Source organism: Colletotrichum scovillei, assembly GCF_011075155.1.
Source record: "Colletotrichum scovillei strain TJNH1 chromosome Unknown Contig00002, whole genome shotgun sequence".
Classification (NCBI taxonomy): domain Eukaryota; kingdom Fungi; phylum Ascomycota; class Sordariomycetes; order Glomerellales; family Glomerellaceae; genus Colletotrichum; species Colletotrichum scovillei.
In genome coordinates, this window is record NW_023336260.1 from 728420 (window position 1) to 749353 (window position 20934).

General features: G+C 51.8%; 10 protein-coding genes across 10 annotated transcripts; 4 read left to right on the forward strand and 6 right to left on the reverse strand.

Annotated features, from left to right (window-relative positions):
• Nucleotides 1-275: 275 nt before the first annotated feature.
• HER10_EVM0001956 (peroxisomal (S)-2-hydroxy-acid oxidase) lies at nucleotides 276-1516 on the forward strand (the record flags this gene model as incomplete). The annotated part of the gene is made up of 2 exons (XM_035471688.1): nucleotides 276-1415; nucleotides 1466-1516. 2 exons carry the CDS (start codon nucleotides 276-278, stop codon nucleotides 1514-1516), a joined length of 1191 nt encoding a protein of 396 aa, XP_035336935.1.
• A 484-nt stretch (nucleotides 1517-2000) lies between these two features.
• Nucleotides 2001-4824, reverse strand: HER10_EVM0004866 (OPT family small oligopeptide transporter; the record flags this gene model as incomplete). The annotated part of the gene is made up of 5 exons (XM_035474495.1): nucleotides 2001-2509; nucleotides 2622-3247; nucleotides 3301-3587; nucleotides 3621-4240; nucleotides 4314-4824. 5 exons carry the CDS (start codon nucleotides 4822-4824, stop codon nucleotides 2001-2003), a joined length of 2553 nt encoding a protein of 850 aa, XP_035337163.1.
• Nucleotides 4825-5997: 1173 nt separating this feature from the next.
• On the reverse strand, nucleotides 5998-7071 carry HER10_EVM0004781 (SMP-30/Gluconolaconase/LRE-like region; the record flags this gene model as incomplete). The annotated part of the gene is made up of 2 exons (XM_035474414.1): nucleotides 5998-6304; nucleotides 6371-7071. The coding sequence occupies 2 exons, from the start codon at nucleotides 7069-7071 to the stop codon at nucleotides 5998-6000; spliced, it is 1008 nt and encodes a 335-aa protein (XP_035337155.1).
• Nucleotides 7072-7545: 474 nt separating this feature from the next.
• On the forward strand, nucleotides 7546-8502 carry HER10_EVM0005692 (uncharacterized protein; the record flags this gene model as incomplete). The annotated part of the gene is made up of 2 exons (XM_035475298.1): nucleotides 7546-8147; nucleotides 8232-8502. The coding sequence occupies 2 exons, from the start codon at nucleotides 7546-7548 to the stop codon at nucleotides 8500-8502; spliced, it is 873 nt and encodes a 290-aa protein (XP_035337229.1).
• Nucleotides 8503-8617: 115 nt separating this feature from the next.
• Nucleotides 8618-10778, reverse strand: HER10_EVM0004677 (uncharacterized protein; the record flags this gene model as incomplete). Its single annotated transcript, XM_035474313.1, has 7 exons — nucleotides 8618-8640; nucleotides 8709-8897; nucleotides 8949-9609; nucleotides 9695-9748; nucleotides 9808-10434; nucleotides 10489-10615; nucleotides 10693-10778. The coding sequence occupies 7 exons, from the start codon at nucleotides 10776-10778 to the stop codon at nucleotides 8618-8620; spliced, it is 1767 nt and encodes a 588-aa protein (XP_035337142.1).
• A 513-nt stretch (nucleotides 10779-11291) lies between these two features.
• On the reverse strand, nucleotides 11292-12169 carry HER10_EVM0009014 (uncharacterized protein; the record flags this gene model as incomplete). The annotated part of the gene is made up of 2 exons (XM_035478517.1): nucleotides 11292-11751; nucleotides 11814-12169. The coding sequence occupies 2 exons, from the start codon at nucleotides 12167-12169 to the stop codon at nucleotides 11292-11294; spliced, it is 816 nt and encodes a 271-aa protein (XP_035337504.1).
• Nucleotides 12170-13081: 912 nt separating this feature from the next.
• On the reverse strand, nucleotides 13082-15113 carry HER10_EVM0000955 (uncharacterized protein; the record flags this gene model as incomplete). The annotated part of the gene is made up of 7 exons (XM_035470719.1): nucleotides 13082-13311; nucleotides 13370-13464; nucleotides 13529-13651; nucleotides 13706-13976; nucleotides 14047-14438; nucleotides 14502-14937; nucleotides 15014-15113. 7 exons carry the CDS (start codon nucleotides 15111-15113, stop codon nucleotides 13082-13084), a joined length of 1647 nt encoding a protein of 548 aa, XP_035336848.1.
• Nucleotides 15114-15793: 680 nt separating this feature from the next.
• On the forward strand, nucleotides 15794-16748 carry HER10_EVM0010031 (L-xylulose reductase; the record flags this gene model as incomplete). The annotated part of the gene is made up of 3 exons (XM_035479501.1): nucleotides 15794-16424; nucleotides 16506-16594; nucleotides 16665-16748. The coding sequence occupies 3 exons, from the start codon at nucleotides 15794-15796 to the stop codon at nucleotides 16746-16748; spliced, it is 804 nt and encodes a 267-aa protein (XP_035337594.1).
• Nucleotides 16749-17840: 1092 nt separating this feature from the next.
• Nucleotides 17841-19813, forward strand: HER10_EVM0003250 (major facilitator superfamily transporter; the record flags this gene model as incomplete). Its single annotated transcript, XM_035472934.1, has 7 exons — nucleotides 17841-18113; nucleotides 18194-18440; nucleotides 18501-18580; nucleotides 18674-18980; nucleotides 19033-19423; nucleotides 19539-19689; nucleotides 19778-19813. 7 exons carry the CDS (start codon nucleotides 17841-17843, stop codon nucleotides 19811-19813), a joined length of 1485 nt encoding a protein of 494 aa, XP_035337037.1.
• Nucleotides 19814-20054: 241 nt separating this feature from the next.
• Nucleotides 20055-20801, reverse strand: HER10_EVM0010080 (uncharacterized protein; the record flags this gene model as incomplete). The annotated part of the gene is made up of 2 exons (XM_035479550.1): nucleotides 20055-20293; nucleotides 20345-20801. The coding sequence occupies 2 exons, from the start codon at nucleotides 20799-20801 to the stop codon at nucleotides 20055-20057; spliced, it is 696 nt and encodes a 231-aa protein (XP_035337599.1).
• Between the last annotated feature and the right edge of the window lie 133 nt (nucleotides 20802-20934).

The following is a 20934-nucleotide window of genomic DNA, read 5'->3' on the forward strand; positions in this document are numbered from 1 at the left end:
AGATGAACCAGTACCGTTTGGTTTCTGAAGCCCATGCGGCCCAACCCTGAGGCCGCCGGGTATAGAATGCCCCGACAAGGTCAGCGGTGTAAGTAGAATGGAGATCATCGTGATCAGGGGGAGGGGTGTTTGCTGGCGGAAAGCGAGCGGAAGGGCAGACGTATAAGTTCTTTGGGATCGCCATGCTTTCTTGAGGAGAATATCTACGCTGCTTAGCAAGAATCGTCACTTCCATCCATTCACTCTTTCTTCACGTTCATTACACACCGCACAAGATGAAGTCCTTCCTCATCGCCACGCAGCTCCTGGCTGTAGCCATGGCCGGCGAGCCCTGGGTCAACGAGGTCGACACCGGCTTCGAGACCTACCTCGACAGCACAAACTACACCAAGGGCTCCCTCCCTCTCCTCAAGGACATTCGCGCCATCCCCGACTTCGACTGGGCGGCCCGCCAGCACCTCGACAACCAAAAGTACTCCTTCTACCGCACCGGTACCGCCGGCGAGTACAGCTACCGCCACAACCTCGACGTCTGGCAAAAGGTCCAGCTCCGCTCCAAGCACCTGAGCGACGTCACCAAGCTCAACGAGACCATGGCCACCACCATCCTCGGCTACAACTTCAGCGCCCCGCTCTTCATCGCGCCCGCCGCCCGCGCCGTCTACGGAGATCCGGACGCCGAGCTAAACCTCGTCCGCGCCGCCGGTAACGAGAACATCCTGTACATCCCGTCCATGTACGCCTCCAAGTCCATCGAGGAAATCGCCACCGGCAAGGTCAACGGTACCCTCAACGGACCCCAGGTCATCTTCCAGCAAATCTACACCAACGCCAACCTCTCCGTCACCTGGGAGAACATCCGCCGTGCCGAACGCACCGGTGCCAAGGCCATCGTTTGGACCATTGACGCCCCCGGTGACTCTGTCCGTCACCGTGCTGCCCGCTACGACACCACTAACGCCAACTCCGTCTCCTCTGCTCTGACCTGGGACATCTACGACCAGATGAAGAACCAGACCTCCCTGCCCATTATCCTGAAGGGCATCACCACCGCTGAGGAGGCCCTTCTTGCTATTGAGAAGGGCGCCAAGGCCATCTACATCTCTAACCACGGCGGCCGCCAGCTCGATCACACCCCTGGCCCTCTCGAGATCGCCTACGAGATCTACCGCAACGCCCCCGAGGTTTTCCAGAAGGTCGATGTCATTGCCGATAGCGGTGTCCGCTACGGAAACGACGTCTTGAAGCTTCTTGCCCTCGGCGTCAAGGCCGTGGGTATGGGACGTCCCTTCATGTACGCCAACTGCTACGGTCTCCCGGGCGTCACCAAGGCCATCAACATCATGAAGACTGAGATTGTCCGTGATGGAGCCCAGATGGGTGCGACTGATGTTCATAACATCAGCACCAGCTTCGTAAGTCGAGTGAATCCAAATGGGGGAGAAGTAGAACTAACTAGTTGCAGCTCAACCTCCGCCAGCTCGAGCAAAACGTCTTCCTCTTCGACAAGCAGTAAAGAAAGTGCCTTGAGCGTATCACAAAAGCAGGGATGTCAGGCTGGAATATGTATTGCATGCAGCGTTGCTGCGGATAGAAACGGCGTTCTCATTCGGACTGGGACCAAACTCATCATTGATGCTTCGACCTGTTTTAGGGGTCAACTTTCATGTCCATACTTTAGCACATTTACATAGCACGAAAAGCGTCATGATTATGTCTCGTGATATTTTCTATCGACTGTTTCCATTCGAGTTGCAATTGAGTCAAGATGAGTGAATATTTGTGGCATGATATTTGGCACATTGTCAAGATTAAGGGGTCCATCAATGTCAAACATTGGCGGCCGAACTGCATTGAGCCCCGTGACAACGGCCCCGCACCGGAGTTCGGCCCCACCTCTTGCTGCCCGGATATCCCGCTCAGTTCTCTTTCATCATGTTGAGGGGTAGTGACCGTTTCGCACCTTTCCTTGCTCGAATCCAGGGTCAAGAACTTTGTGACTATGTCGGGAAGCTACCCTTCTCAGGCCCAAAGTACCCTCTCTCGGGAATGGGGAGAATTCCGATCTGAGATCCATCAACTCCTGCACCGCTCACCGTATTCCCCCACCATTTGAAGGCTATTGGGTTATATCCAACAGCGAAGAACATCACCAGCGCTGAAACGGCAACTCCGGCAGTCAAGGCAGCTGACAGGACGTAGTTGTACTTTTCCCACCAGGCCAGACGATGCCTAGGAAGCCAGTACATGAAGATGTATCCGAGAATGAAGCCAGGTGTTTTGTACGACAAGTTCGACGGTGCCCAATGCTGAATGCCTTGGATGACAAGGACCGGGTTCAGCCATAGCAAAGAGGCCACAAAGGGGAAGAGAGTCTTGTCCAGACGAGCAAATGTCTTTGGGCTCAGCTTAAGTCGTAGCTTCTCTCGGACACCTGGGAGATACTTGGGACCGTAGCCTTGACCGACTAGGAAAACAATGGCAATGAGCGTTCCAAAGAGGAAGCACCCTATTCAACGGTCAGCACAAGTGTTCAAAATCATGACTGTGCTCCTGCAAATTTGACTCACATTTGAGGATCGGATAGAAAGACACAAACATGCGCTCCGAGCCAAGAAGACCCCACATCAAGCTGTTCGTGTAGAGAGGTGCACCGTCGTTGGCGCAAGTGAATCGACTAGGCTGCGTCGGGGTGCACAACCCCTTGACATTCTCCAAGATGAAGTTCTGCGTAGCAACAGCCACGAAGCAAGTGATAATAATAGTTCCAATCTGGCTCCGGAACACGGCGCGCGGTGCAATCTTGGCATAGTGCGCCATCTTCTGATCCTGGACGTAATTGTCGCCATAGCCCGCAAGCGCCCACGAACCCAGCGTCTGGGAGAAGAGGAAGGCGTTGGTGTTGCCGGGGAGGAGATAGCCCGTGATGACCTGGATGAGTGCGCCGAGGCCGAGGTTCGTGCCCGTCGTCGCGGATAAAAAGGAGAGAGGCACGGCGAAGACGAGGTTGATGGCGATCATGAGGAAGACGATCCAGACGGGGGTGCCGAGCGGATAGATGTTGAGGAAGATGACGGAGACGACGATGGCGGCGACGAGGATGATGAGGAACCACCAGTCTGGGACCTCGGGGTACTTTGCGAGGAGTCTGCTGTGGATGTCCATTGCGCCTTCGTAGTTGCCCTTACCGTGGCGGAGGCCTTTGTAGAAGTCGATGTATGCTTGGGAGATTGTCTTCCATTGGTTTCTAGAATCCGTGTTAGCCATTGAGTCTCATGGCGGGCATGTCGTAGTACGAACCCCATGATGTACAAAAAGTAGATCGGATAAAAGCAGTAGTTGGCGCCAACTGTGAGCAGATAGCCAGCTGAGTAGAACGGCGGAGAGTATTCTTGATACGCGGTCTCGTTGAGTTGGTTGTTGAAAACCACATTCTGCACCACATACGGCGTGCCGTCATTGGCGAATGCAGATGAAGAGTTGATTGGGAGGTACGCCGTGTTGTACATGTTGGTGTAGTAAATACCAATGATGATGACACCACCCAGAATGGCACCGATGTACATTGTACACGTCGCGAAGAACGGCTGGGCCAAAGCAGCATAGGAAGAGGTTGCAACGTTCCAGTCAAACGTGGTGATGGGGTTGAACAATCCAAGACCAAGCGAGGATCCTGTGATGATTGCTAGCGTCACATTCTGGGGTGAGATCCAAGTCATCCAGTTGAACGTCGCCAAAGCCGTGAAGATGTAGCCTGGGAACCAGTAGTAGAAGAACATGCAGATGGTCACGACGTAGAAAAACTTGTACCGCGAGATTGTCCACCCGTTGATGTTCTCTCTCGGTTCCGGCCTGGTGAGTGCTCTGTTCATGGCGATTGTCGGCAGGATCGTCGGCCAGAGAGCCTTAACGGGGTACACGCTGAACCTTCTGAGATACCCGGCGAATCCCATTCCCATGAGTTGCACAAAGAGGGTAAGCATCAGCTGGTACCCAAAATTGACGAAGTCGAGACCGTAGTATACTGGCGACTTTTGCACTAGGATCATGCCGTAACTGTTGGTGGTGTAGATGGCAATGTTGTATGTGATGGTAGCAAACATTTGCTCCTTGAAGTTCCACGGTCCTGGGTTCAGGGAGTGCCGTGTGCCGCGGACGGTGATGCCCCAATCGGGGAGGACGAACTCGAGGACCTTGGCGCATGGAAATAGCAGGATCTGTATAACCTGACCACTTAAGCCTACACAAACTCGGCTTTAGCAAGAATTTCGAGGAATAAACGTATGAGACGATTGACTAGGCTCGGCACTCACTGATGGCGGGGAACCTTGAGTTGAAGAACGTCGAGATGAAAGTTCCGATGATGGCCCAGCCTATGCCCAAGAAATACGCCCGAAACGTCTCAATGGGTACGCTCTGGTCGTCCAGAATCTCGGCCACGGCGCGCACACCAGGGTAGGGCGAGGAGAAACGGATCATGACGGCATCGATCCTCAAGTCGCGGTCGTAGTTCTCCCCGTACTTTTTGGGCCCCTCGAGCAGCTTCTTCATTCTTTCTCTCATATCGGACGGGAAGTTCCAGTCGTCCTTGAAGAACTCGACGGATTCTTCAATGATTTCAAGGGCATCCTCCTCCGTCATCTCATTGATCTTCTCCAAGATGTACTCTCCTTCTCCATTGGGTGCCAGCTCCTCAAGCTTCTCGTGGGATATCTGGTCCGAGATCTTTTGCTCCGGGTTGTCCACCCGTGCGGGGATCTTCTCGATATCCTCCTCCCGGGCCGGGGTCGGCTCCTCTCCGACAGTCTCCACCTTTCCGGACATTGTTACCCGAGGAATCGACGCCGTGTGCTGCCGGGTCCGTTGGAAGATTTACTTGTCGAAAGACCAAGAAGACGCTTGGAAACAAGTAACCATTTCTCACGATTTCCTCCGGGGAAGTCACCGAGGCTATATACCTCCGCAAGCATCGTCCAACTTAGAGTTGTGTGGCGGGCGGAAGGCGGGGGAGTCGGGTCTCGGCCCAGCTATCGGGCGAGAAGATAGGTCTCGTCCAACATGGGGGAAACATATCTCCAAACGGAACGAGGTGCGCGCACCTGGGTATCTCCTCACCCCAACCGGGCTGCACTGCATTGTCCATCCAACAACGTTGCATTCTCCCAGATCAACGTTGCGCTATCACGCCGTCTAACAGAAGGGGGTCGATCGTCCCATTGCCAGACTTATCCGGTATCACCCCCGCATGCTCTCCCGGCTCGGAGCTCCCCTCTCTCCAAAACAACCCGACCTGCCAGACGTGGCCTGCGGGGTGCATGCGTTCGCGAGGATCAGCGCCCCTGTACTTGCGCTATCGACCGGTGTCTGAACCAACGGCAGTTGGTCATTCGCCACAGTAGGATGCGACGCCGGACGATGAAAAAAGAGCCAAGATAGAGAGGGGTTGGAGCGGCGGATAGTTGCGGGATTGACAGCGACCCTTGGGGTTTTAGAGCTTGCGGACAAGTTCCGATATCTTGCGTTTTGATTCAAGATGTGAGTCCCTTTGCTGATGAAATGGGAAGAGATGTCGTTCGTCGACGGGACAGTGCTGGTGCATCTCACCAATCGGTATCGATCAAAGTCGAATGTGCAGAATTCTATCCAATTTGCAGATTCTGACTGGCCACATGGGATAGTTCATCGCATCTTTCCTGGGTAGCACAGGAACGGCATGTCACCTGATGAGATCCGATGGGTAAATCACAATCAGACCGAGTGCGTGACAGAATGGCAAAGGTGTTTGTTTCGCAGACTTGGATTGGCACTAGCATTCAATATCAACACTCATGCATGCAGCAGCTAACCCGCGTTTGGCGGACTTCCACATAGCAGAAATGTGCCACGGTGCACGCCACGAGACGTCGTTCCCGATGCGTCTCCCATTTTCAGGTGACTGACCGGGATGAAGCCACAGCAGCTCACACCAAAGCACCGTGTCAGATCCCGTCAAAGATCTCAGATCCCAAGAAGCGCGCCCTTGACCGACTTGCTCAACTGTGCTCTCCAAAGACGATGCTCGTTGAGTATGAAGAGCTCGCCCCCGCGTCCGAAGCAAAAGTTGGCGGCACCACCGTCGACGAGTATACGACCGAATAGGACACCGCCTGGGGACCAAACGTTCACGCCATCCCCACATCCGCTGTAGACATTTCCGTTCGTATCGCACTTGATTCCGTCTGGTATACCGACGTCGGCGAATGCGAACAGTCTTCTGTTCAGCAATACAGGCTGTCCGTGGCGCTGTTCTACGTCGAAAGCATATCTGTCTTGTTAGTCCGAGAGCTATGAAGGGTAATAACTTTTAAATAATTCTGGGTCAAAAGCTCACATTGTCGAAGCCCGATTGCCGTCTATCGTGCCATCACCGTGGACAAGATCTGTATCTGTTACGTAGACAGTTTTCTCGTCAGGCGAGAAGCAGATTCCATTTGGCCTGCCGAAACCATCCGTCATAGCCCGGATAGAAGACGTCGCCGGATCAAAGCGATAGACTTGGCTAGGCAGGGTCGCAGGAGGGCGATAACCTTGCTCATGGCCATATGGCGGATCAGTGAACCATATGCTTCCATCTTTGCTGACGACAACATCGTTCACAGAGTTGAAGGGCCGAGAATGGAAAGAAGTGATGACTGGCTCAGTCGCATACGGTGGTGTCCTTGACATCTTGAACAGACCGCTAGGTTGTGTCATCGAGCCTTGGGCACAGAAGAGGATGTCATCGCCGTAGTTGACGCCGCCGTTGCCCATCGCGATTTCCGGACATGAAATCTCTTCATGCTTTACAGTTTTTCCACCGGTGGGCAACGATATTTTGGAAATCTGGACTTTTCTAGAGCCATCTTTATCCGCGAACTGGTTGCTGGTGATGAATAATTCATCGGTTGAAGGGATAAAAACACCGGCTTCGTGAGCGAAGGGATAAGAGTCGACTTTGAGTAGGAGATCCAGCGATGGGCTTGAACCAATAATTTCTCGAAACGATTCGTCATGAACTTGCCATGAATCGAGCTTTTCTGTATTGGACGACATTGTAAGCCGCGAGTTGTGATGGCAAGTAACTTTCTATGCTGGGAAATGAATAAACGGGTTTACTTCGCCAGGCCGAGGTTTGCCTCTCGACCAAGATTCGTATGCAAGCCTGTTTATTGAATGATCTGATCACTGAAAAGCTCAAGCTGAGAAGCTTCGAAACCCACAAGTCCACCTACGGAGTTCACCCCGCGAAACTAAGATTGCCCATTCCGCCTCCAGATCAGATCGTGCCGGGGGCCGGGGTCCAAATTCTCCCTCGAGACGACGTTGACCCCACTGGATGCCCGCAGCGCGCCTATGACAGACAACACCAAACACAATTACACATCATCACCGTCTTCATCGGCCCCTAATTATGATTGAAATACAAAGCAAACTTTCAAAGTCTGGCCCGGTCTGGCCTGTAATTTTGCAATCGTTCCATAAGACAGACACATTAAGCGGAGCTCGAAGAACGCATCTATTGCAACCATGACTGTGCCGGCAAACTGGAAAGACGAGAACAGGACAATCCAGATCCTGACCAAAGCCGAAAAAGGCCGATACGGCGTGATCGCCGCCATCGCATATAACCTCGAGCAGATCCACGGCCTCATCGCCGCAGCCGAGGAAGCCCGCTCGCCTCTCATCATCCAATTCTTCCCTTGGGCGGTCACCTACGCCGACGGCCTGCTCGTTCGCACCGCTAAAGAAGCTGTCTCCCGAGTATCCGTTCCAATTTCAATCCACCTCGACCACGCGCAAGACGAAAAGATCATCCAATATGCAGCCGACAACTTGCCGTTCGACAGCATCATGGTCGACATGTCTCATTACGAAAAGGCGGAGAACCTAGAAAAGACGGCGAAATGGGTCAAATACTGCCACGAACGCAAGATTGCCACCGAGGCCGAGCCCGGGAGGATAGAAGGTGCCGAAGACGGCGTCATGGACACCGCCGGGTTGGAAGCTAGCAAGACTACCGCCGAGGAAGTTGACGAATTCATCGCCACGGGTGTGGATTCCCTCGCACCGGCGTTTGGCAACGTACATGGCGAGTACGGAAAGTTGGGTCCGCAATTGGACTTTGAACGGTACGTAATGTCCGGTCGGGGTGCAGGATATGGCTTCTGGATAAGTCCTCTCCCGAACAAGGATACTGATAACGAGTTTTGCAGATTCGAAAAGATACGCGCCCAGATTGCCGGCAGAGTCAGGGTGGCTCTGCACGGTACCAACGGATTTCCGCCTGATCTGATGAAGCAGTGCATCGCTGCGGGCGCGACAAAGATAAACGTCAACAGGCTTGTTCTGGACGACTATTATACACATCTCCGGTTGCAGGTCACGCGGTTGCCGCATACTACGCTTATCGAGGAGGGTACGAGCAATGTCATCCGGCAGACGAAGGAGTGGATGGAGATTTGTGGATCAGCGGGACAGGCATGAATGGAAATAGGCTGTGGGTATTATTAGGCGTCGGAAGCTTCCCATCGAAGCTTCAACTCCTCCCCGAGTGGCTTCACAGGCCAGCCTGATCGAGCGTGGCAGGCTTCCAGCAGATTTAAAACGCATTTCCGTTCTCTACTATTCTCGAGGGGTATGCCGGCTTTGTTGGATCAGGGTTGGTTTCTGCAAGGGAAGGGAGGACGTACCGATGAATAGACACTGAGAGCACAAAACGCTCGATGGATAGTCTGACAGTGTCACGCCGATACCACAAACTTTCTTGACGCATTCCATCAGACGCTTCCGCTGCTGTGTGTACTGTTCAAGTCCACCTAGAACGGGTACATTCATTAGGAGCAGGATGTGGGAGCAGTAGTAGATTTGGAAAGCCACCGCTATAAATGGTCAGTATGATCGCACGTGCAGTTCTGGAGAAGAGGGCTTACCAAATGCCGGAGGGTTGATCCAGATCGGCTCGAAGATGTCATCAGGAGAACTCGGGTAGGGGAGTGGTTGGAACTCGGCCGTCAGGTGCCGCCTCCAGTTTTCCAGCATTTCTCTCAAGGCATCAGCCGCCGAGATTCTCGCGTGAGGGTCATTCTTCCCCGCTTCGGTCTCTTCAAACGAGCAGAATGCGATCACTTGAGCGAAGAAGTAGACTGACCGCGCCGCCAGCTCAGACGGGCCTAGATCGTCTAGTGTCTTTAGTGGCCGCCAGAAAGTAAAGGGACGACGCTTCTCGCGAAAGGCAGCCCAGACATCCTGGCATATCCATGCCCACCAGACAGCTTGCTTTAAGCCCATGGAATCTCCATGAATGACTTGTGAGCGTTGAATCCAGAAGACTCCTTTCAGATGTCTTTCCCAATCTTGTCTCGAGCCGTCGAGCATCTCGTACGCTGATACAGTGATGCTGGTCGCGAGAAGTTCGAGGCTCGTTTTGTATGTGTCGTATTGCATCGCCTCTTGGATATAGTGTAGTGTCTTGTAATAGTATCGTAGTGCGTCGTTGGGGTCTCGAATTTGTGTGCCGTCTGAGTGTGTACTCAAAGAGAGGTGACGTGCAGACAGAGCGAGGACGGCATTGAGCAGCCCTACATTATGCATCTAACAGCGTTTGGTAAAAGCTCGTCAGCATGTTGCCTTCAACTTATACTTAGAACAGATTACCGGTGAAGAATAGTTGACGTACTGCAAGTTGAGGGACAAGTGTTCCAAATGGGCGTCTAGGCTCGAATAGATCCATCTAATGCCAACAAGAATTATTACTCAAAGGATGTTCCGAGCAGACACTTTCCAGCTTACCCATCTACTAATGTGTTGCACAAAGTTTTGGAAAACAACATGTTCCTGCGCCTGGATTGGTAGAGGCGTCGCCGATCGCCAAGCCTGTTTCTCGAGGCATTGGTATTCATCGAGCGTCGGAGATCTCTCATGCAAGTGGGGATGTGACGCGCATGGCGTAGGACTGAGGCCTTCTCCACTGGTGTTTGGTAAACTCCGCCCCACAGCAGGTGATTGCACGACCGAACTTGCAAAGAGATCGACGCCTTCTTCGAAATTGACGTTGGTGAAATCGATTTCTTGCATGGCCGCATCTTGGAGAAGCAGGTCGACCCAAATGGCCGTGGCGTTCTCCAGGTTTGCCCCGAACGAGCTGGACGTGCGTGCTGTGCCACGTGGTGTGATACCTGTGCATAACGCGTCGACTTGCTCTGGAGAGTCTTGCTCGAAAGCTGGTCTATCGCCGGTACTGGCGTGATTAGACCTATCTATGCCTTCGTCATTGGACGGTGCTATTGTGGTAGCGCTCGCTATGCTTGATGTGTGTGGTTCTCCAAGCGTTACTGCCGGTAGAGGAGCTGGCTCGTCATCACAGACGACGGGCTGATACTCGGAGTTTGATGGACTGGAAGACCGAGGCGATCGAGGCTCTCGAGGAGTCGTGGACTTCGGAGTATCACCGTTCGGAGTGACTGATACGACAGGATCGGACCGTTTTCTGTTTGGTGGCCGCCTTGGTGTGTAAAGACAATTGTGTTTGGTTCTCTCACATCCACCGCATATGGGTTTCCTCTCGTCGCACTTGACATGACGGCGGCGACATGTTGCACTGCGAGAAGGAATTATCAGGTTGGAGACAAGCTCACGAAGAGATATCTTCAGGTCTAGGGCAGGGATAATACTCACCAGCCGGTACTGTTTCTGAGGCCACGGCCACGACTGAGGCGGCCACGGGTGAAGTATGGCTGTGAATCTTCATCATCAGCGCCCATCTTGATGATACTTATGCCATTGGGTCTAAAGGAGTAATATGTAGATGTGGATGGGAAATGGATTTGATGTGTGGCTTCTTTCAGAGGAGTTCGGGCAACGACATGCAGAGTCGAGTCGTGTGGTGCTATTAGGAAGAGGAAGGTGGAAGCGACAGGGAACACTGGCACTTGGAGTTGCGAAGAGTCGCGACTGGTTGGAGAACTAACTGTACGTACTATGTGCGCACGGGGCAGATATCCGTGCGGGGTAACCTGGAGTGCCCCGCAAAAATGTTGGAGACGGCTCCGGCTCGACGCACCCGGTGTGGAGCCGCCGGTCTCCGACTGGGTCCCGGTGGGATGGACCGTACCTTAGTCTGGTTTGCACGCTTGGTGAAGGGCTGGGATTTGGCGATTTTACGGGTGGGTTTATTTTTATTTTTTACCTTTATTTTAATTCTATGGTACGATGTGTTTTCGTAGAATGTGCCACATTGAGGTTCTGTACCGAACGTCGAAAACTATATCTAAAAACTACTGCAAATGAACGTACATACCACCATCCACTAACATCTGGGATCCTGTCATGAATCCACTTAATTCCTCGCAACCCAAGAAAACCGCCGGCCCAGCCAGATCATGAGGCTTGCCTACGCCCATTGGAATACGTTGCTCAAGATACTTGCGCTTCGTCTCATTCTGCATGTCTTCCTCCGCCAGTTGTGTATGGATAGTGCCAGGAAGCAGAGCGTTGCATCTGATGCGATGCTTTGCAAGAGCCACTGCCATTGACTGGATCATTGACAGAATCGCTGCCTTTGTCGGCGTGTAGTGTGTCTGCAGACCTCCACCTTGCAGAGCGCTGATTGATGAGATGCCGATGATTGATCCTCCGCGTCCTTGCTTGACCATCTGGTTCGCCGCTGCCTGGCACGAGTAGAATGCGCCGTTGACGTTAACGTGTAGTGTTTTATCGAAGACTTCCTTTTCGAGTCTATTTTCGAAGTGGTTAGCCTCACACCCAAGATCTTGTAGTAGCGTACCAAAAAAACATACGTGAGAAACTCAGCTGGCTTGAAGATACCAGCGTTCGCGATGAAGACATCCAGTCCACCCCATTTCTTGACTGCTGCGGCAACAAGACCCTTTCCGGTATTCGGGTCCGTTACATCGCCTGCAAGCTCAATTAACTCGCCCTTCGGTGAATCTTTGGGGGCATCTTTTCTGATCTTTTCCGCTTCTTCGATAAGGCTGATTCTGTGTTTTTCGTCGCTAGGGAGGCCGAGGTGGTTGACTGCAACATTGGCGCCGTGTCTCAAGTATTCGAGTGTTATCGCACGGCCAATGCCAGTTGTGCCTCCCGTGATGCAGGCTGTTTTGCCTTTCAGCAGTCGCCAGCTTGATGAAGACATCTTGATTTGACGCGTCAATGTGACGATTCACGGTCTCAACCTTTTGAAGCGTGACCGGAAGTTGATGGAAATGATTTTAGCTAAATCATACAAGCCGGGGTTCAATCCGCTGCGGCGTAGTCTTGTTGACTTTGGTCACTCTCCTCGCTTAGCCTAAGCCTCCGCGCTTTGACTTGCTCCGGATCGGAATGTTCACACCTACACAGCTGTTGTACCCCGCACCCTCGTCTCGAGGGAGCGGAGGCTGCATGAAAGTGGACCTGACAGACTCGTGTCAGGAACGGTACCACGACTTCAGGTAAAACCACGCCAGTATTATTCGGACGGGGCTAGTAAGTTCAGGATTCAGTTGATACACGGGTACTGTTGGTCATGAGTCAGGCGCTCTGTCGAATAACTTATTCTGGCTTGATTCGCTTGAGTCGTTTACCTTGTTCATGTTGCCATTGGCACCTGCAGCAATCGAGAACCAGTATGAGAAACTTCCAGATCATGCACCATACCTTAGTATGGTCCGATAAACCAAGACTGATATGTCCGAACTCTACGTGGTACGCGGAGATCATTATGGCAACAGTTCCATGGCATTAGATCGGTGTCACGGGACTGACGGATTGCTACATGCAACTGTTCATTCTGGGAGGACCGATTCAGATCCCAGCCAAGGGACAGGAGTAAGAGAGAGTTGCGCAGTGTTTGTGAGCGACCAGCTTCCCGGGAAGCCTCCTCTCTCCATTGTCAAGATAATGCATGTTGGTGCTAAAGTTATGTATCACAAATGTCTTCTTGTTCTCTACCGGCATTTCGAGACTCCTGCAAGCCTATGCTGCATTTTGCTTGTCCCCTTGCCGAGCGATCCTGGTGGGCACTATTGGAAAGATCCCTGCCTGCGGACGGAGTTAGACGCCTTAATCATTGAATCTCTGACCCAGAAGACTTCTCGACGTGGGTGCTGGAATTCTCTCCCTTGCTCTCCAGATCGCCCCCAACAGCTGCTCGAACCGCACCAACACGACTTTCGTGCTCGGCTTTGAGCTCTTTGAACTTCTTCTCTGCATCCCACGTCCACGGCGAGTCTGCGGCGAAGAGGAAATCGATCTCCTCAAGGGTTCTTTGATTCGACTCTGGGTACAAAGCCCACACTGCAAACAGTTAGAAAGACGAAGTCAGTCAATTGGGGTATGGGGCCTGTCAGCTCACCGATTGGGATACTGATGACGTTGATGGCCGCGAAGATGTACATCGCGTTCTCATTGATGGCTCCAATGATGTACGGAAGAACAAGTGTCAAAGTACTGATTTCGGGTAAAGTTAGCGACAAGTCTTGAGCCACATTATTGAGAGACTTCGGTGCCTTACCCATTGCCGATACTCCATCCAACGACGCCCCAGGCGTTACCCTTGGCTCGGACCTGCAACGGGAAGATCTCCGCCGGGTATAGCCAAGGTACAGTGAGCCAAGTCGCGCCAAACACAAACGTGCTTCATAAGTGTCAGTGATTCACAGAGTATAAAAGATGTGTCGAGATCACTTACTAAAGGAAAACCATTGTAGCGGCTGCGGCTCCCCATGAGTTGGCAACCTCGTCATTTCCAATAGCTCTGGCATTAAGACCGCCGCGGGATAGGCCACCGACAAGGAACATGGCAATGCCCTGGGCGACAGAGCCCCAGTACAGCGTCCAGCGTCTTCCAATCCTGTCAATGGTGAACACACAGATGAGCGTGGCGAACATGTAGAAGATGTTGTTCAGACCAGAGATCCAAAGAGCTTTGGAAGGACCGAAGCCGGCGATGTGGAAGATGGCTACTCGCGACTCTAATTAGCAGAGGTATTTCTTACAACAAGAATGGTTCGAGATGAGTTAGTGACTTACTAGGGCCGTACATGGTGATGCCAGCAATACCGGTCCAGCACTGGATGATTTGCAGCCAAATGACCAGTTGTACTCTTCGGCCCGTGTGAAGTTTTCCACACTTGAGACCAAAGAGCATGTGGTGGTACTTGGTTCCCTCGGCCGATTGTTCAAGTCTGACCACATCCTTGATGTCCGCAAGTTCCGCCTCGGCGATACCGTCATGGGTGCCTCGGAGGCGCTGCAAGATGTAGAGGGATTCATCGTCTCGGCCGGCCTTGCAAAGCCAACGAGGTGACTCGGGGAATAAGAAGCATCCGAACAGCAAGAAGAGCAGCGGAATAATCTGGAAGGCGATGGGGAAGCGCCATCGGAAAGCCGACTCGCCATTGTCGATGAAGCTGACAGCATATCTGTGATGATCAACTTGATTAGTCTCATATCTCACATATTTTAGTCTGCCAGTCGAATCTCACCCAAGCCAATAGGCAACGACAACGCCAAAGATGTTCAAAGTAAACTCCATGGCGATAAAGGCACCTCGGGAAGTATAGTCTGCGAGTTCTGATGCCCAGACAGGCACGATGCCGTTCAAGATACCGGTACCGATGCCATTGAGAAGACGAGCACAGATCATCCAGTTCGAGTTCATGGCTGTACACTGCAAAGACGCGCCGAAGATACCCCAAAGAGCACCAATGGCAATAGTCTTGATTCTGCCAAACCGGTCGCCGATGGATCCTCCGACCATACAGCCGATGAGGGTGCCGAGATAGAAGACAGACATAATGCCGCCTTGAAGTAGAGTGTCGGTCACGACGGGAGTGCCATCGGCGTCGACATATCCGAATTTCATAAGATCAATGTAGTGTTTGGCGTTGTTCACACCACCCATCATTCCTTGGTCATAACCTGGACATCAGGTTTGTCAGCATTGCCATCGTATTAAGGCACGTACTTCCGACGTGTGGACGAGTTGGAGACGAACCAAAGAAGAAAATTGACATTCCGGCAAGGGCGTTGACAGCGATGAGAAGAGATCTCTTCTCGAACTTCGCCGTCACCATCCATTCGTGACGTTGGTCCATCGTAGCGGTTGTGAAACAAAATGATGCAAAGTTTGCTGTTGAGTCCTACTCTGAGTCGGATAGCAACATAGTTTATGTTACAAGTCAGAGGTCTGAGTGTCTTCTTCTAGTTATACAAGATACTATTACTTCAACCAACTTCGGAACTCGTCCTAGTCGGCTTGGACTGATCTAATCGATCAAAAGTGACGTAGTCCGACCCAAGAACCGAACTACCTTGGACCAACGCGGGGAAACCCCATGGGGACGTCAAATGGGTTGGTATCACGCAGCAGATCATGCCATTCAATCTCTCAAACGTCCTAGCTCGGGACGACCGGTGGGAGGCCTAGCAGTGCCCATGTCTTCCCTCGAGACGAGCACTCGGTTGCTGGGCGGTGCTGCCATGGCTGTCGAGTCTCCGGAAGCAGGGTCATTGATAGCGTGGAATTGTATGGCCATAGTCTTGACCCGTATATCTCCTGACATAGGCTGCTGTCAACAGATGGGGAGCTTTGTGTTGAGCCACTTCAAGTCCGAAAGACCATTTGCTCTCACGAGACGATATCTCTCACGAGGCTTCGAAGATTTGGATAGAGATCTTTGGTATATAAGACTGCCTTCAAGATGGTGAACCCAAGCATGATTGAAGGAAACAGTCCGGCAGTAGTTGAACTCCGTCACGAAAGCAGTCTCTCAACATGCCTCTCTATCAACCCGAGAACTTGTACGCTCCAATCCTTACGCAGTTCTCCCTCAAAGGAAAGATTGCGGTAGTGACTGGAGGCTCAAGGGGGATTGGTGCCGAAGTCGTTCGCGGGTTGGCAGAGGCTGGCGCAGACGTTGCATTCATCTACAAGACCAACACCGAAGCCGACGAAACAGCTGCCCGAATCGCAAAGGAGACAGGCGTTCGCGTCCAGGCATACCGATCCGATGTCACGTCCCGAGATACCATTGCGAAAACCATCAACCAAATCGCCAGCGAGTTCGGCGGAGGCCGCATTGACATAGCGGTGGCCAACGCGGGTGTCTGCGCAAATGTCAAGTCGCTTGAGTACACGGAGCGGACATGGCAGGACATGAACAGCGTCAATTACGACGGCGTCATGTGGACTGCGCAGGCTGTGGGAAACATCTTCAAGAAGCAAGGGAGAGGAAACCTAGTCATCACCGCTTCCGTGAGCGCTATTCTGGTCAACGTGCCCCAGGAGCAAGCTGCGTATAATGCTTCCAAAGCGGCGGTCGTGCAGCTTGCCAAAAGTCTGTCCGTCGAATGGGCCAATTTTGCGCGCGTCAATTGCGTGTCGCCTGGATACATCCTCACCGAAAGTCAGTTGTGGTTTTTCTCCCCCAAAGTCCTATATTTGGCACCAAACCCACGTGCAGTGTTGCTTACGGTGTTCCTTGCAGTGTTGACAAAGCAGCCGAAAGAGCTGATGGAGCATTGGCTATCAATGATCCCAGGTGGCCGGGTTTGTCATCCTGCCGAGCTAAGAGGAGTGAGTGACCAAACGGGCCGCATTGCATGACACATGGACAGCCCTAACTAATGTTGTTCTGGATCGATAGCTCTATGTCTTCCTTGCCAGTGATGCATGCTGTTACATGACAGGATCGAACGTTGTGATCGATGGCGGATACACATTGCCGTAGCCTATGACCAGGCTGGTGGAAGTCCGACAGACTGGATGTGATCTGCATCATGACGGAGCCTGCAGATACCCGGGATAACCGCAGGGAATTCATGACCCCATCTCGACGCTAAACCAAGAATGCCAACGACAGCATCCCCATGCTTCCTCGCCCAGGTTCAGTTTCCCACAGAGTAGTTGATTAGACTATGAGAAATTCCCCGAAAAGGATGTATTATTCTCCTCTTCTCTTGCCTGCGAACTCCGCTGGGAGTTTTCTTCGATCGAGGCAAGCTCAATTCTAGATGAAGCCCCCCCCGCATCCACTGAAGGTCGCTTACTGTGCTCAATGTTGGTTCGAATACTCGTTCGCAAGTCTCCGCAAGTGAATCCTTCAAGTCCCAAGTCAGTCTCGGAATAGTATATGGCTTGAATGGCTTGATTCTGTCTCTAAATGTTATTTCGAGCTCTCGAGCACCCAGGGTCCCGGACCAAGTCGATCAATATGGTCTGCATATGCTACAATAAGGCAACCAGCACAGTGTCTTTGTTCCCGCCCTACACGAACAGCGGGCAGCAATGAGACACTTCCTCTCTTTGACGGAGAAAACAAGGTCTTTCCACTCAAGTGCCGCTATTTTCAGCACCTCTTGATGCCGCTTGGTTGGGGTAGCGGGGAAAACCAAAAACCTCTAGCCTGGAAAGTGGGAATGACCCAAGTCAAGTTTTTTTCTCCTGTCGGGTGGCCCGCTCATGGCCAAGCAAATTCCAAATTCTGGCGCGTGCGCCATCGTCGCTTATCTCTTTCTGATGCACTACACCACGATGCTTCGTCACAACTCAACATCCTTCTTCATATGCCTTAGTAAACTTTACGAAGCACCCTCGTCGTGAATTACGATCGCGATGTTTCTAGAGTCAACGGAGAGTAAGAGGTGAAGGATCTCAACCCTTGGCGAGGTTCAACATCAATGTAGTGAATGGAGGGACAAAGAATTCAAGAGAAAATAATGATAAAGCAGACATGTTCCCACAATGTTTGCGTTTCACTCACCATCAACAACTGAACAGCTCTCTAAAGCACACAAAGACAACGAAACACAATATCAACACGATGTCTTCACTCAAAAACAACATGAAAAAAGGCACGACATCTGACCAGGGCAGTTCGGCACCAAACGACCTTGACAGAATGGAATCGGCAATGGAGCAGGAAGCCCATGGATTCTCTTTGGCTGAGCAGAAGAGAATTATGAGACGGGTTGACATTCGTCTTGTTGCAACTGTCGGGTTGTTGTACTGCTTCTCTGTGATTGACCGGTCGAACCTCCCATCTGCCGCCGTTGCCGGCATGAGAGAAGATTTAGACTTGACTGGCAACCGTTATGTGAGTTCAAATCTCTGGCAAAACCCTCTTTTCCTTGATGAGATGCGCAATCTGAGATGACTAATAAGCGAATGTTGTAGTCGGTTGTTAGCTTGGTTTTCTTTACGACCTATATCACTTTCCAGCCGATCTCAGTCATTCTTGGCCGAACGTTGGGCCCCCGGGCCTACTTCACGGCTATCACAATGATTTGCGGTGGCATCGTACTTGGAATGGGCTTTCTGACGCACTGGGGCCAGCTCGTGGCTTTGAGAGTGATCCTTGGTGCGCTCGACTCTGGATTTTTCCCTAGCTGCGTTTACCTTCTGAGCACTTGGTACACTCGCTGTAAGTCGGTTCCTTTGAAGTGGGAGTTGCAAAAGTCAACTTTGTACTAACAACTCCCAGACGAGGTTGGAAAACGGTACTCAGTCTTCTACATGATTGTATGCTTTGCTTCTGCATTTGCGGGAATCTTGGCTTTCGGAGTAAGTGCATCTCAGAATGAAGCTTCACAATCGTCTTTGGCATTTGCCTCTCAAATCTGATGAATTAAGTGTCTGACCAAACCCTCTCTGTAGCTCACCCAACTTGATGGGACCGCAAACCTCAGGGGCTGGTCATGGATTTTCATCATAGAAGGTGTCATAACCTGCGCTATCGGCATCGTCGGCTATTTTCTCCTCGTTGGGTTTCCGGATGCTCAAAAGAGTGCCTGGAACTTTCTTTCCCAGGAGGAAACTGCTTGGGTGATTTCGAGAGTCCAGGCCGATGGAGGAGATGCGGAACTGCCGCCTTTCAGCGTCAAGAAGTTCCTCAGAGGTGGGGCTGACATCAAGGTCTGGGCTTTGTCCGTCATCTACTTCAACAACGCTCTCGTCATATTCTGTAAGTGGTGCAAATTATTTCTGAAACCGCCCGCTGATCATCTTTTGTGAAGCGCTATCTTTCTTTCTGCCAATCATCCTCAAAGACAATATGGGCTTCGACACGGGAAAAGCTCAGATCTTGACGGCGCCACCGTACGTATTCGCCGCAATCATCACTTACACCACGGGCTGGCTAGGGGATCGATACATGCTTCGAGGTCCCATAATTGTTGGCGATATGGTCTTGTCAATTGTTGGGACCTGCCTGATGGGCTTCCACAGCGATGTTGCCGTTCGATACTTGGGCGTCTTTCTCATCACCGCAGGGAGTGTAAGCGCTGTGCCGGCGACCATGGCGTATCAGGCGAACAACATCCGAGGACAGTGGAAGCGCGCATTTTGCAGTGCCATGGTAGTCGGTGTTAGCGGAATTGGTGGCATTGCCGGCTCTCTTGTTTTCAGGTACGTGTGTTGCAGACCTAGGTCACATTCCATGTGTGCGACACAGCTAGGGTTCTCCCTGATATCAAATAAGCTCTTCCCTCAGTAGGTGAGCGAGATAGTAACTTGGTAACAGAAGTCAAGACAAGCCTCATTACCTACCTGGATTGAGCACTTGTCTGGGATGCGCGGTTCTGAACGTCATAGTTGTTATTGCTTTGAGCTTTTACTTCCGCTATTGGAACGCGAAGGCCGAGCGTGGTGACGTGGAGCTCGAAGCGTCGGATGTAAGTTGCCTCTCGACCCACCTATCTACCCATACAGATCGAGCAAACCATACATAAATAGTCTTTGCTAACTCGTTGATCACTCCAGGAAACCCAAGCATCGGACTTCCGCTACACCTATTAGGCGCTTATCGCAGAGGTTCGAACTTACACAGAGCACATCGTTGATGCAAACTCATCAACTTGATTAGGGCGTTGGTGGTAATTCTGTATTTGACACATGAGCATGAAGCAACAACGTGGCGTTTGAGGCGTATATTTGGTAGATCAAAGACGCTGAAGAGCGCATAACCATACACATTCGTTTCCTAGCTTTCCTTCACTTGAGCCCAAGGGCTCCAAGCCCAGTACTGTGGGTTCGAACTCTATCTCTTCATCAAAAATGCCTTCTCATGTGGCTCTGCGATTCCGAACTCTGTAACAGATGTTTTGACGCTATGTATGAGCTCGAATCCCAGCTTTTCGTACATCGGTTGCGCAGTCTTAGTAGCCATTACCCAAACTTTCATCCCGACTACATCAGCCTGTTCCAAACCACCTTTCACTAAAGCAGAAGCAATCCCCTTCCGCCTGTGATCTGGGTGGACCGTAAGATAATCAAGAACTGCTACAAGTCAGCTGACGTGAGCGTAGTCATTGAGTTGAATGTACCTACCCAGGAACGGGCCTTCTTGTGATTGCATTACGGCAGTTTCAGCCTGCTCAAGAGGCAGTCCAAGAGCAGCTTGTAGCTTTCCATCCAGACCCCTGATAGAACCGCCCTCGTTATTGGCCTGGAAGGCTGCCTTGAACTTATCAGCTTCATCTTGCCTGGGTTCCCGAACAGCTGCTTCGGGCCAAGAAATGCGGTCATCATCATCGGGCAGGATCCACCGTGCGTAGCCCACGACTTCACCACTATCGTCATCAACGGCTTTCTGATGCCTCTTTTTTTCTCTACCGCCGGCGAGGCTGTGGGGCATACGAGCTGTGGCACCCTCGATGATCTCATCCAAAGGCATCGACTTCCAGAGCGCCCGCCAATGAGTATCGGTGTGATAGAAGGCCGTCATGTTGTTCTTCGAAATTCCAGCAGCGTCGTCGTAGGTGACGGCTGAGATACTGAACGTCATGATTGAGGATTGCAAGATTTGCGTAAGAATTCGAGTTGCTTCGCTCAATAGTTCAAACCAGGACTGAAGAATCTCAAGTTACACTTTGAAAGATTACCGGGTATTTACTGAAAACTGTAATTCCATGCCACTA